Source organism: Cavia porcellus, unplaced genomic scaffold (genome assembly GCF_034190915.1).
Source record: "Cavia porcellus strain 051 isolate PalLab524CR breed Dunkin Hartley unplaced genomic scaffold, mCavPor4.1 scaffold_25, whole genome shotgun sequence".
Taxonomy (NCBI): Eukaryota; Metazoa; Chordata; class Mammalia; order Rodentia; family Caviidae; genus Cavia; species Cavia porcellus.
In genome coordinates this window covers 7,257,409-7,269,634 of record NW_026947508.1, presented here as the reverse complement: position 1 = coordinate 7,269,634, position 12,226 = coordinate 7,257,409, and the positions used below count along the sequence as shown (strand labels likewise).

Here is a 12,226-nt window from a genome sequence, read left to right as displayed (position 1 = left end):
CAAGAGATGGGCGTGTGGGAGCCTCTGGCCCAGGGACCTCAGGAAGATGGACCTTGCCTTCAGGGACCAAGTGGAGGCTTAAACCTCCTTTAAGGCCCACTTTGCAAGAACTTTTTATTTTTATTTTCCCTGCAGTACAGAGCCTTCACACTGAGCTACATCCCCAGAGCATTTCTTTATTTGAAACAAGATCTTATTAAGTCACTAAGTTATCCAGGAGGCTGGGCTTAAACTTGGAATCCTCCTGCCTCAGCCTCCCTGAGGGCTGGGAGTACAGGCCTATACCACCACACTCAGCCCCTAGCTACTGCTTTATAAAGCTGGCCTTGGCCTGGTCTGTCTTGGGGACCTTCACTGTGTGGCAGGGACAAATGCCAGCACCCAGGCGGCCCAGATCCATCCCAGGAAAGGGGCAGAGGCGGAGGCCATGGTAAGCACAGGCAGGAATGGAAGCTAAACTTTATTACAAACATCACAAAAGCCTTCCCCCGCCAAGTACCCACTCCCGGGACCCCCAGGTGGGCAGCGGTACTGCGATCCCGGTGCTCAGTCCTCAGGGCTTTACTGTGGGGCCCGTGGAACCTGCGGCTCTGACCACATCGATGAGGAGCTCGGGGCCTGCCCTGGTAAGGCCTGGAGGGGATGGGAAATGTCAGGGGGTCCAGGTCCAGCCCAGCCCCTGCTGTACCTTGAGAGGCAAGGTCAGCTTCCAGGGTAGGATGGAGCGGGCGGGGAGTGGGGAGAGGGTCCGGGGGACACCTTGTTGGGTTGGGGACAGGGCTTTGTACCCTCAACCCCATCCTGCTCCCAGGGGACCCTGCCGTCCCCAACCATACCAGGCGGGAAAGGCTGGCATCCGACAGCTTCTGGCTCTGGGCCTCAGAGATGGAGGACCAGAGGTCAAGGCTCCTGGGGGCTGAGCTCTTCTCGGGCTTTGGAGGGACGATGTCCCAGCCCAGCAGACAGTGCTGCAGGGAGCACAGGGTCAGGGGCGCCAGCCCTGGGGACTCCCTTCATGGGGGGGCCACCCCAGCTCAGGATGGAGGGGCCCCCTAAGCAACCGCAAGCCCTGGGGCAGGAGCTACCCATGGCCTCTCCGGGCCCCCTCTTCCCAGTTCTTCCTGTCCCAGAGCTGGGACGGGGCAAAGGGAAGCAGGAGAGGACCCGTTACCTGAGCACCCGACACCCCAGGGCGACACCTTCTTTCCACACAACCCCGGCTGCCGCCTCTCAATGGGGAGTGGGGGGAGGTCACCCTGACCCCCACACTATCCAGGAAGTGGTGGTCCCAAGGCTGTGCACACAGCACCCAAGACCCTGTGACAAAGCCACCTGAGGGTGCCAGGGTGCAGCAGGCAGCCATCCTGGAAGCTGAGGCGGATGCACCCCCACCCAGGGACCAGGCCCAGCACGGGTGAGGCTGAGCATCCATCCTCGGGGACTCTGTGTCCTCCCAAGTGTCTCTGGCCCTGCCAAGTCCCCGCCCAGACCCTGGGGCCGCTCACCCGGGGCAGGGCCAGCGTGTCGGAGGTGTCGAAGCTCTTGCGCCGTTGGACACAGTACTGGTGCGGGGGATCCAGGACGGACAGCGGGAGACTCACCCTGCACAGGGGTGCACTGAGGCACAGCCCACCTCCGCCGCCCTGGGCTGCCCCCACCCCGTGGCTGCCCCCAGGGAGCCCCAGGGTCCCACTCAACACTCACTGGACCTGTGCAGGTTCTGCCAGGGTCTCGGGCCCCTGCTGGTCCCTCGGGGTCCCACACAAGCGGCAGGGGATGCCGGGGTCTGAGGGCTCCAGAAACAGGCGCCGGTTGACACGATAGGAATACACACCTGAGGAGCCACGACAGCAGCGGGTCCCCTGAGCCAGGGTGCCCGGCTCTCCTCAAGCACACGGGTGCCAAGCCCTCTGGGAAGCGAGGCCAGGGCCAGCACACAGGGAGGACCCCATTCCCACAAAGCCCCTAAGGATGCAGGATCCCACAGAGATCACTCACACTTGTGATCCTTCTCCACGTCCTCGCCCTCTTGTGGGCCTCGGAGGCGGGGCCTGCAGGGACAGAGGATGAGGGGCGGGGCCTGGGTGCCTGGGCACTGGGTCCCTGGCCCCCTCTCCTTCCCCAGCTCACTCGTGGGGATTGTGGATGCACTCCGCGCGGTGGGCCTCTCGGAACTCCTGCAGCTCAGAGAAGAAGGCCTCGGGCTTGCTGCTGATGGGCGAGCTGCTGTCCAGGGTCCCTGGTGCGGGCGAGGGAGGGCAGAGCATCGAGTGCTGAAGCCAGGGGCCAGGGCCTGGCTGACCCTTAGGGACAGGCAGCCCCAGATCCCAGCCCGCTGCATCCCACAGACCAGCAAGGGACCGTCCTGCGCTGTGACTGTGAACTGTCTCCCACCCTGCAGCACACTGACTGCCCCGTGGGTGGAAGGCTGGAGCCTGACCCTGGCTGGACTGGCTGTACACGCGGGGAAAGCGCATGGAGCTGCCCCCACCCCACGAGATTCCAAAACCCATGATGGATGCAGTCACCAGCGCAATCCATAACAGTGTCACCCGCCAGGCCACAAGAGCGTGGGGCCAGGCAGACGACACTGGTAATCTACAGTGCCAGGAGAAACCTGACAGCTAAGCAGAAACCTGATGAGCCCATGTTCAACCCCAGGAAGGGCACTGCAGATGGGTGGCAAAAGCAGGTGCAAAGGCCCTGGGGTGAGAGTATGCTTGGTGTTTGGACAACACCAGGAGCCCAGGAGGGGGAATGGCTGGGACTGAGGGGTGAGGTGGATGTGATGGGGTTAGGAACCCCATCAAGGGTTCGGGGACAAGGAGTGACACAATCAAATCATCCAGAAATGTCCTCAGGATTCCACCTCTTCTGACTGCTGTTAGGTGACGGGAAGGAGAGGCACTGAGCAGACCAGCACAGGCACCCATGTGGGAAGCAGCTAGTGCCAGAAAGGCACTAAAAGATGTGTGACAGAAGGCACAGAGGGATCGAACAAGTGGGGACCAGCCAGCATGGTGGGGTACACGCCTGTGACCCCCACACTCAGGAGGCTGAGCCAGGAAGATCATCATGAGTCCAAGGCCAGCCTGAGCTACATAGTGAGACCCTGTCTCAAAAAAATGATATAAATCAACAGGGACCAAAAAGGAGGGCGAGGCACACAGCCTGTTTCAGCCTCTGCCACACGGAGACCCAAATGGCACTAAGGGCGTAGTTCACTTATTCATTCAACAACTGTTTGCCGAGGGCCTCAGGGCTGGGGAACATGACAAAGACAAGATGGCCAGCTCTCTGCTCCACTCTCCCAGAAGAGGATGAGAAGCAAGAAGTTCTAAGAATGTCTGTCCAAAAGGCAGTTTCTGGGAATGCTGTGAAGAAATAAAACCTGGCTGACATCACAGGCAGTGGTGGGGGGTGGTGGCCCTGTGACACGGCTCAGAGGAGACCTGGTGTGGAAGCCTTACATGACAACCAGGACCTGAGCTGGGGTAGTGCACACCAGACAGACAACCCAGCAAGTGAAAAGGTACTGAGGTGGCCACATGAATGTCAGACACAAACATCAACAAGGCCAGGGAGGCCAGAACAGAGTGGGGCAGCAGGTACCTGAGGTCAGGATGCAGGGACAGCAGAAGCCAGCCCTTGCCTCATGCCTGGACAGGACGCTAGGGTTTACAGTAAGTGTCGGATATCTCTGAGGAAACGAGCAATGGACAGACCTGATCTGACCAGCACATTTAAAAACCTTCACAGAACTGGGCGTGGTGGCTCACGCCTATGATCCCAGCACTTGGGAGGCTGAGGCAGGAGGATCACTGAAAACTCGAGACCAGCCTGGGCTACAAAGTGAGCTCAAGGTGGAAGGCCGGCCTGAAGTGCACAGCAAAACCCTGATTCAAAAAGACAAAAAGAAAGGTGCCAAATTAAAAAGACAGACATATGTCTCCCTCCATCAACAGCAAGTAAATGAAAGGATCCTGTGAGGCTCACAGCAGAGGAGACCGGACCCGGCCACGTCTCGGACAGCCTGGGAGCCCCACACCAGTGGCCAGAGTCAGGGGCAGACAACTCTGTGCGAGCCCGCTTCTCAGCACTGCCGTGGGGGGCCACTGCCAGACAGAGGGGAGCGGAGGCCCAGCTGGAGCTGGGCAGCTGCTGCTTCCAGGGCCCAGGTGCCAGCTCTGTCCCAGTCTGGGAAGGGACAGCGCCATGGCAGCACAGCAGCTGGCGCACCTTCTATTCATTCTGCTGTGGAGACAGGGTCTCGCCACGTAGCCCAGGCTGGCCTTGAACTCACAGCAGTCCTCCTGCCTCAGCCTCCTGAGTGCAGGGATTACAGGGGTGCACCGCCATACTTGGTGACCGGCTCCTGTGTATACTTTAACTCACAAAACAGATACTAAGGAGGCGGGAGGTGCCCAGGGAGACCAGCCAGGAAAGCACGGAGGCCTCTGGGGGAGCCGGGCCCATCCAGAGTTGTGGAGGGGACCTGGCAGGAACCGACCACCCCAAAACACGGCAGCTCTGACTCCTGCATGTCCAGATGCGGAGGGCAGAGCCGGGCCAGGGGATCACCTCCATCACCTCCACCTCCCGGCCAACACCCCCGGCGCACACTCACCTGCGATCCAGTCGTAGCCCAGGTACGGCCGGAGGCGCCAGCTGCTCTCGGGCACTGTGGACTCCTTAAAGGTCACTGTGGGCTGAGGAGACAGGCCAAGGGGCTAGGTCTTTTCCTTTGTCACAGTACTGGGGTTTGAACCCAGGGCCTCTGCACTGAGCACCCTTTTTAATTCTGAGACAGTATCCCCTAAATTGCCCAGGCTGAGTTTGATCTTGGGATCCTCCTGCCTCGAGCTCCCTTGGTGCTGGCACTGCAGCTGGGCACTCTCACACCTGCAACCACAGCCAGCCAGGGGCTGAGTCTTTTTGAGACGGTCTCGCTATACAGTTCAGTCAGACTGGCCTTGAGCTCACTTTGCAGCCCAGGCTGGTCTTGAACTCTCAATGATCCTCCTGCCTCAGCCTCCCAAGTGCTGGGATTATAGGTATGCACCACATGCCTGGCTTAGGGGGCTGAGTCTTAAAGCACACCCTGATTCGGACCCTGGAGTGTTTAGCCTCATTTTACTTGTGATTTTGAACAAGTCTGAGCTCTGAGCCTCAGCCTTCCCATCTGTACAATGAGCTCTGAGTTTGTCCCCTTCTTCCCAAATAGCTGTCTGAAAAACTAACCGCAATCACTTCTAAAGCACTAGGCTGCACCCAGAAGCTTTTCTCTTTGTTTTTTTTTTTTTTTTTTTTTTTTTTTTTTTTGGTAGCAGGTATCGAATTCACCACCTTGACCTTAGGAGGCAGGCACTCGAGCTGCTGACCTAAACCCCCAGGCTCCAGAAGCCTCTCACTGCACCCAGGGCCTGCCCCTGAGCACATCTGTTAGCCAGGGAAACTGAGACCCAAGGAGGCCTATCTGTGGGTGCCCGGCTCTCCCATGTTACCTTGCACATCCTGCTCTGCTGGGCCAGGACGGACTTTGGAGCCTGGGCCTCCTGCGGCCCCGGTTCACCCTGATCGGCAGATGGCTCCTGCGGGTCACTGGTGTCCAGCAAGGGTGGCGAGCAAGGCCTCAGCAGCTCTGGGGCCTCGGGGAATTGGCACTTGGCAGGAGGCAGAGAGGACACCCTGGAGTGGACCGGGCCGAGCCAGGCTGTATTAAAGGGGTCACCGGGGTGGGTGTCTGGGGGCTCCCACACGCACTGCTCGTCCTGAGCGCAGGAGGTGCTCGAGGAGGCTAGGGACGTTTCCGAGGACCATGGTGTCTCTGAGTCCTCACTGCTGTTGCTTCTTGAGTCCATGCTTGACTGTAGAAGAAGGTGCGGGTCACCCAAGGGTGCCAGCCAGGGCCTCCTTACCAGGCTTAGGTGCCATGCCTCTGCAGAACCACAGTGTCCCAGCCTGGTTCCCTCCCTCCCCAGGCCTCAGTTTTGCATCCTCAGTAAAATAGGCAGGCGGGACAAGGTGACCCCACAGGCCTAGGCACCGTCCTGTGCACTAGACAGCCCCTTGCTCTCCAAGGGCACCCACCTGGGAGGCTGCCCGGGCCACTGACCGCTGGATGGCAGCCTGCCCAGCCCGCAGCCGCCTCAGGAGGGCCAGGTTGTACAGCCGGAGCTGCGTGAGGTCTTCGGTCTCCACCATCCTGGGCGACTCTGCCTGAGGTTAAAACAGTGTGACATAGGCTGAGAAACCCTGGATCCATAACCCCGCCCCCACGGCCCTTAACTGTGACATCTCAGGCCAGTTCTTCAGCCTCTCTGAACCTCATTCCTCAGCTGCTAATGTGCAACAGTACCGACCTTGCTGAGCTGTCCTTGGGGGTACAGGACAACATTCAGCACAGTTACTCCAGCAGGCACTGAGTAGACCTCTATTTCTCATTTTCTTTCTTCTTGATTGAAACAGGGTCTTGCTTTGTAGTTCAAACTGGCCTTGAACTCACTATGCAGCCCAGGGTGGCCTTCAGACTCACAGAGTGCTTGATCCTCCTGCCTCAGCCTCCTGAGCACTGGGATTACAGGTGTGTGCCACCATGCTCAGCTACACATCTATTACTCTTAAGAGTTTCAGGCTGTGCTACTCTATCTGCTAAAAGAGCCTGGTGCCCCCTTCATAGCCTTGAGTGGGAACCAGCTTAGTTTAATTTGCAGAAAGAAAATCGCCCAAGTCTGCAAATACAAAGCTTCATTTTTTTTTTTTTTTTTCCAAACACAAGGTCTATAACTTGTGAATTCAACTTCGGAAGGGCTTCTCCGGCTCTTTCCTGTGCTCCCCTTGCTGCCCTCTGAGCTTTTGTTTTGGTTTGGTTGCTTGGTGCTGGGGATTGAGCCCAGGGCCTGGAGCAAGCTGGGGGTGCACTCTACCATTGAGCCACACCCCCAGTCCGTTCCCTTTCTTTTCAGGCATGAAGTGCAAAGCTCAGAGAAGTTAAACAATGTCTCCTGAGTTACACAGCTACTCAGGAGTAAAGCCAAGATTGGGACCAAAATCTGGGTCCAGGGAACAGGGTCAGAAGGATTTTCCATAGCAGGGTGGAGAGGGGCCTGGAAAATAATAACCTCCCCCTCCTGCCACAGCGGCCGGGCTGGGGGACACAATCGCCTGTGGAAGCGATTTCTGTAAAAATCAACCATCCCGCCCTGACAGCCCTCACACCCAACCTCACCTGGCACAGCCACCCGGGCCCCTCCCTCAGCCCCTGCAGCAGACCAGTGGCCTGCAACGAGCCCCGCAAAGCGCCGCAGAGTGCGGGGTGCAAAGTGAGTGCGGGCTGCGGGAATGGAGACGCGTTCACAGGAGTCCAGGGGTGCAGACCCGAGGGACAAACGCCAGGACGGGGTCTGGGTCGCCCTTCACCTAGTCTGGTGCTGCTGGGCCGCGCTGCAGCAGCGTGAGGTCTCCGTTTCCGCTGCTGGATTCCGGCCGTCCCTAGAAGGCTGAAAAAACAAAGAATCCAAATGAGGGGGTCACAGCAGTAACGGAGCCAGGGCGGGGGTCACCGAGGTGCGACCCGGGGAACCGCAGGCGGCCGCCCCCATCCCACCGCTGTCCCGAGCCACCCAGCGCGGAGACACACGTGGCCCGCCTACTGACCGCCCCCTCGTCCACGGCAGAGACGCTCACCGGCGACTGACCCGGGCCCATCAGCCGCAGCTGCCGCCCCGCGCAGCACCGGGTTCAGCCCAGTCCAGCCCCGCTCAGCGCCGCGCCGGCCGGGGGCGGGGCCTCCGATGGCTATTCTGATTGGCCAGGGAAGGGGCGGGACCCTGACACCCTTCCTGCGTTACTCTGTGTTCCAAAGCGGCAGTTTCAACCTGAGGGCGGGACTAATGAAGATATCAAAGTTAATTGGTTAACTGCTGTTGCCGAGGGAATGGCGCGGAACCCGGAAGCGGGCCTCCGATTGGTCAGAAGCGGGGCCAAAACGCATTTAGCGGCGGCAGTTTCAGCGTCTGGAAAGGGAAACGAAGCAGAGTAAAATAAGAACCTAGAAACCCTTGATACAGTCTGTAAATTGTAAAGAAACTCAAATTGAGTGCCACGCATATGCCAGGTATTTGAGCCAGATTTTTTCCCTATGCCAGTGCACTCTGGCCTCATAAATATGTGTGGAGCTATTTTTGTCCCATTTTATAGAGAAACAAAACTTCATGAGATCATGAGATGAAGGAACGTGTGAGAACAGTTTGAAATAAGTATGCTTCACTGTAGTAACAGGATATAGATGGGTAATCACTAAATGGATAAAACAAATGCAGAAAAATCCACAAATGCTGTCCCTTTTTCTTAGTAGTTGGAAATGAAAGTGCCGCGGCTGTCTTCAATCATAAAAGAGGCGTTCTAGCATTTGACAGACTCTAACATTCATTTCTGATTTAAAAAAAAAAAAAAACTTCCAACGTCCGGAGATGTGTGTACCTGTGATCCCAGGTACAGTACTTGGGAAGCTGAGGCAGGAAGATTCTGAATTGGAAGCCACCCTGGGCAATTTAGCAACATCTTATCTTCAAATAAGAAATAAAAAGGGCTGGGAATATAACACAGCTCTACAGTACTTGCCTAACATGCAGGAGGTCCTGGATTCAACCTTGCTCCACAAATAAGTTAAAAATAAAAAACCAAAACCTTTGAACAAACCAAAACTGGAAGGGAACTTGTTCATCCTGATAAAAAAGAGTCTATAAAATACCTAAAGGCAGCAGTATTTCCCATAATAAAATCCTGAATGCTTTCCTAAGATTAGGAACAAGCAAAGATGTCTGCTTCCAGCACTTCACCTGGAATCTTAGCCAGTGCACTGGGGAAAGAAAATGCATTTAGGCTGGAGCGGAAAAAGGAAAACTGTCTTTATCAGCTGTAACACAGAAAACGCATAGAATTTACCAAACATTTACAGTACTAGAATTGTCAATAAATTTTAGAAGTTTGCAGGATATAAGCTCAATATACACAAATAAAATGCTAATTGAAATTTTTACAATGTCATTTAGAAAGGCATCAAGAAATAATGGCAATGTACTTAGGAAAGATGCTCACAAGAGGCACAAGACTTCCTATTAAAACTTACCAAAATTTTGAAAGAAAGGGCTTTTTTTGTCTTTTTGAGACAGGGTCTCTCTATGCAGGTCAGGCTGGCCTTGAGCTCACTTTGTAGCCCAGGCTGATCTTAAACTCACAGCAATCCTCCTCCCTCAGCCTCCCAAGTGCTGGGATTGCAGGCATGAGCCACCACGCCCGGCTCAGGGCTTTTTGTGTTTTGACACAGTGTCTCACTATAGTTCAGCTTGTCCTTAAGTTCACTATAAAGCCCATATGTGGCCTCAAATTTGTGGTGATTCTCCTGCCTCAGCCCAAATCCTGGAGTTACAAGTGTGCACCACTACGCCCAGTTTAGTTCCTGTGTAAAGGTTGTTGTTTTGAGACAGGGTCTGACTGTGTAGTTTAGGCTGGCCTTGAACTCACAATGTAGTGCTCACTATGTAAACTCACTCTGTGACCTCAAAGTGATGGAGATCTTCCTGCCTCAGCCTCCTGAGTCTTGGGATTACAGGTATTTTCCACCATGCCCAGCTTCTGTGTGAAGGTCTTACACATTGCTCACTGGCTTTCCTGAATTTATTGCATTACCCAAGATTTCCCATGTGTTCCCAATGTGTATTGTAATGGCTTTTAAAACATTCCTTTATGCTGGGGAAAAGAAATGTGCAGAAAACTCAGAACAAATTGCCCTGAGATGAAAGTTGGCTGGGGATATAGCTCAGTGGCACAAGCACCCACCTGAGAAGTGCAAAGTCATGAGCTCAATCCCTGGTAAACAACAACAAAAAACTTTCGATCCTCCAGCCTCAGACTCCCAGAGCACTGAGATTACAGACTTGCACAGCTCAAAGAACTCTTAAAGCTCACAACAACCTAAGCTTTTAAATGAGCAAAACAGCTGAATGTCTAGGAGACCCTCACCAAGAAAGAGATACAGATGCCAAATAAACACAGTAAAATGTGCTCAGCATCATCCGTCTCTCACTCCCCAAGGCCGGCCAGCGACACCAACACACGGCACCCTTGCCCACCTTGGGCGCCTCCGGGACCAGCTTCTGTCCCAGCTGCCTTCCACCAGGCCTCTCCTGCCCTCCACCCGCAGTGAGGAGCCAGCAGAAGTGTACTTAGCTCTAGGATTACAACGGTAGGGCTGGGAGTGTGGTAATATGCTTCATATGAGCAAGGCCCTGGGTTCAGTCTCAGCACCAAAAAACAGAAGCATGTTGTGTAAAATATAACTCAGTGCTGGTGAGGACAGGAAATACTGACATCCACAGGTGCTGCTGGCAGAAATGTAAAAGGGTGCGAGGAATTTTAAAAACAGGTTAAAGTACCTTCAAAAGTTACATAGTGCCAGGCATTTAGCTCAGTGGCATAAATGCCTGCCTGGCAAGCATAAGGTTGTGAGTTCGATCCCTGGTTAAGAAAAAAAAAAGTTCCATAGCAGGGCATGCTGGTGCACGGCTGTCATCCCAGCACTCCGGAGGCAGAGGCAGGAGGATTGCTGTGAGTTTGAAGCCAGCCTGGGCAACCCGAACTACATAAGGAGACCCTGTCTTGAAAAACAAACAAGCCTGGTTTTTGTGTTTTCCCGCCATAGTTACACACCCACAACATGATCCAGCCATTCTAACAGCTCAGCATTTGCCTAAGGGTGGAAACTGTCCCCAGGAACACTTGCAGACATGTTAACAGCAGCTTCTGTGCGAATCCCAGCACCTATCAAGTGGCAAAGGGATGAACACATCGTGGTGTCTTAAATGGCCTTGGGGCCGGGGCCTGACGGCCACTCCATCACACCGTGCTCTGCCTGGTTTGTGGCCATCACCTCCTGCCTTCATCTGCACCCCGTCATCCACCACCGCACAGCAGCCAGGACCCCGAGAGATGCACACAGCTTACACACCCCTCCACTCATGTTCGCCAGCCCGAAGGCTGTGCAAGTCTGTCCCTGTCCCGGGGTCCTTCTTGAGCACTTGAAGATGCAGCAGGCTCCTGTCCCTGCCCAGGTGCACTATATCCTCGAAACTTTCTCCAGCAAAGCCACAGCCCAGCCACACCTCCCCGTGTCCCTGCAGCCCCAATCTCCTGGCCCCTTGCCCGTCTTTGCCTTTCTCGGCTTTCCACAGCAGCAGAGCAGCTTCACATAGAGGCAGGGCTTTCCAGCTGCTCCTGCACGGCTGTACCCACCATGCCGGCAGCGGTGCAGGGCACAGGTGGGCGTCTGGCTGGTTTGCTGAATTAGTGAACTTCATTTGTGCAAAGGGGAAAAAGGTCATCGGTCTGTGGACGGCACTGGATTAATGCACAAAAATGCCTGACACAGCTGAGCTCCTGGCACAAGTTGGTCATTTGCGTATGTGTACAGAGAGCACTTTCCTGAACTCCTCTCGCTCCGGGAAGTTTATATTTGTAATCCCACGGAAAAGTTATTCCAGCAAGTTAACTTCAATCTACCACTTCCAGTGCAACCCAGGGCGAGAACAAGGACACTAAGACGTATTTACAGTTATGCGGAGCAACGGGGTCCTAAATCCAGCCAGGATGTGAGCTGGGCTAGGTAGGAGGCTTGAGGTCACCTCTGCAATACGCAGAGGGAAAGATATGCAGCGAGGACAGTCTGCATCACAGAACCAAGTTTGTACCTAACGTTTCAGGGTCGGTGCTTCAGCTCTGATGTACAGTTCTTCCTGCCCTGGGAAGTCACAGCCTCTTATCTCGAGGTTCGGTCCCCAGCTGACAGCACAGAGCACGTTTTTCATGAGTCACTGGGTGGGGAAACCTTGCTCCAAAGATTGCACATGGCCTCCTCTGCCAGCCCAATTCACATAATTTAAAGCCAATTGGAGGGAAAAGTCCTAGCCAGCTCTGTACATACCAATACAGGAGACAGGGCCAGTTTATCCACAATGGAGATAACCGCTCTTCTTTCAAGGAGAATCATCCAGGTGGTTCCATATCTATGTTTTATTTTGTTTTGTTGAGACAGGGCTTTGCTATGTGGTTCAAGCTGGCTTGAACTCAGTGGCCTCAAACTAGCTTAGATCCTCCTGCCTCAGCCTCCAAAGCGCTGGGATTAAAGGTATGTGCACCACCACACTAGCAAACTGATCGCTATCACGAA

The 12,226-nt window shown here is 55.0% G+C and overlaps 1 protein-coding gene across 4 annotated transcripts; it reads right to left on the bottom strand.

Annotated features, from left to right (window-relative positions):
• Positions 1 to 447: 447 nt before the first annotated feature.
• Positions 448 to 7,853, bottom strand: Miip (migration and invasion inhibitory protein). Of its 4 annotated transcripts, none has more exons than XM_003471200.5 (11): positions 7,687 to 7,853; positions 7,420 to 7,499; positions 6,091 to 6,219; positions 5,505 to 5,867; positions 4,628 to 4,709; positions 2,131 to 2,239; positions 1,999 to 2,051; positions 1,705 to 1,834; positions 1,506 to 1,602; positions 837 to 968; positions 448 to 633 (listed from the first exon to the last, which is right to left on the bottom strand). In XM_003471200.5, exons 3-11 carry the CDS (start codon positions 6,202 to 6,204, stop codon positions 562 to 564), a joined length of 1,152 nt encoding a protein of 383 aa, XP_003471248.2. In that variant the 5' UTR covers positions 6,205 to 6,219; positions 7,420 to 7,499; positions 7,687 to 7,853; the 3' UTR covers positions 448 to 561. The 4 variants fall into 4 exon arrangements, with proteins under 4 accessions (XP_003471248.2, XP_013009388.1, XP_013009389.1 ...); XM_013153934.3 differs by having other exon boundaries at positions 7,657 to 7,793; XM_013153935.3 differs by having other exon boundaries at positions 7,698 to 7,720.
• Between the last annotated feature and the right edge of the window lie 4,373 nt (positions 7,854 to 12,226).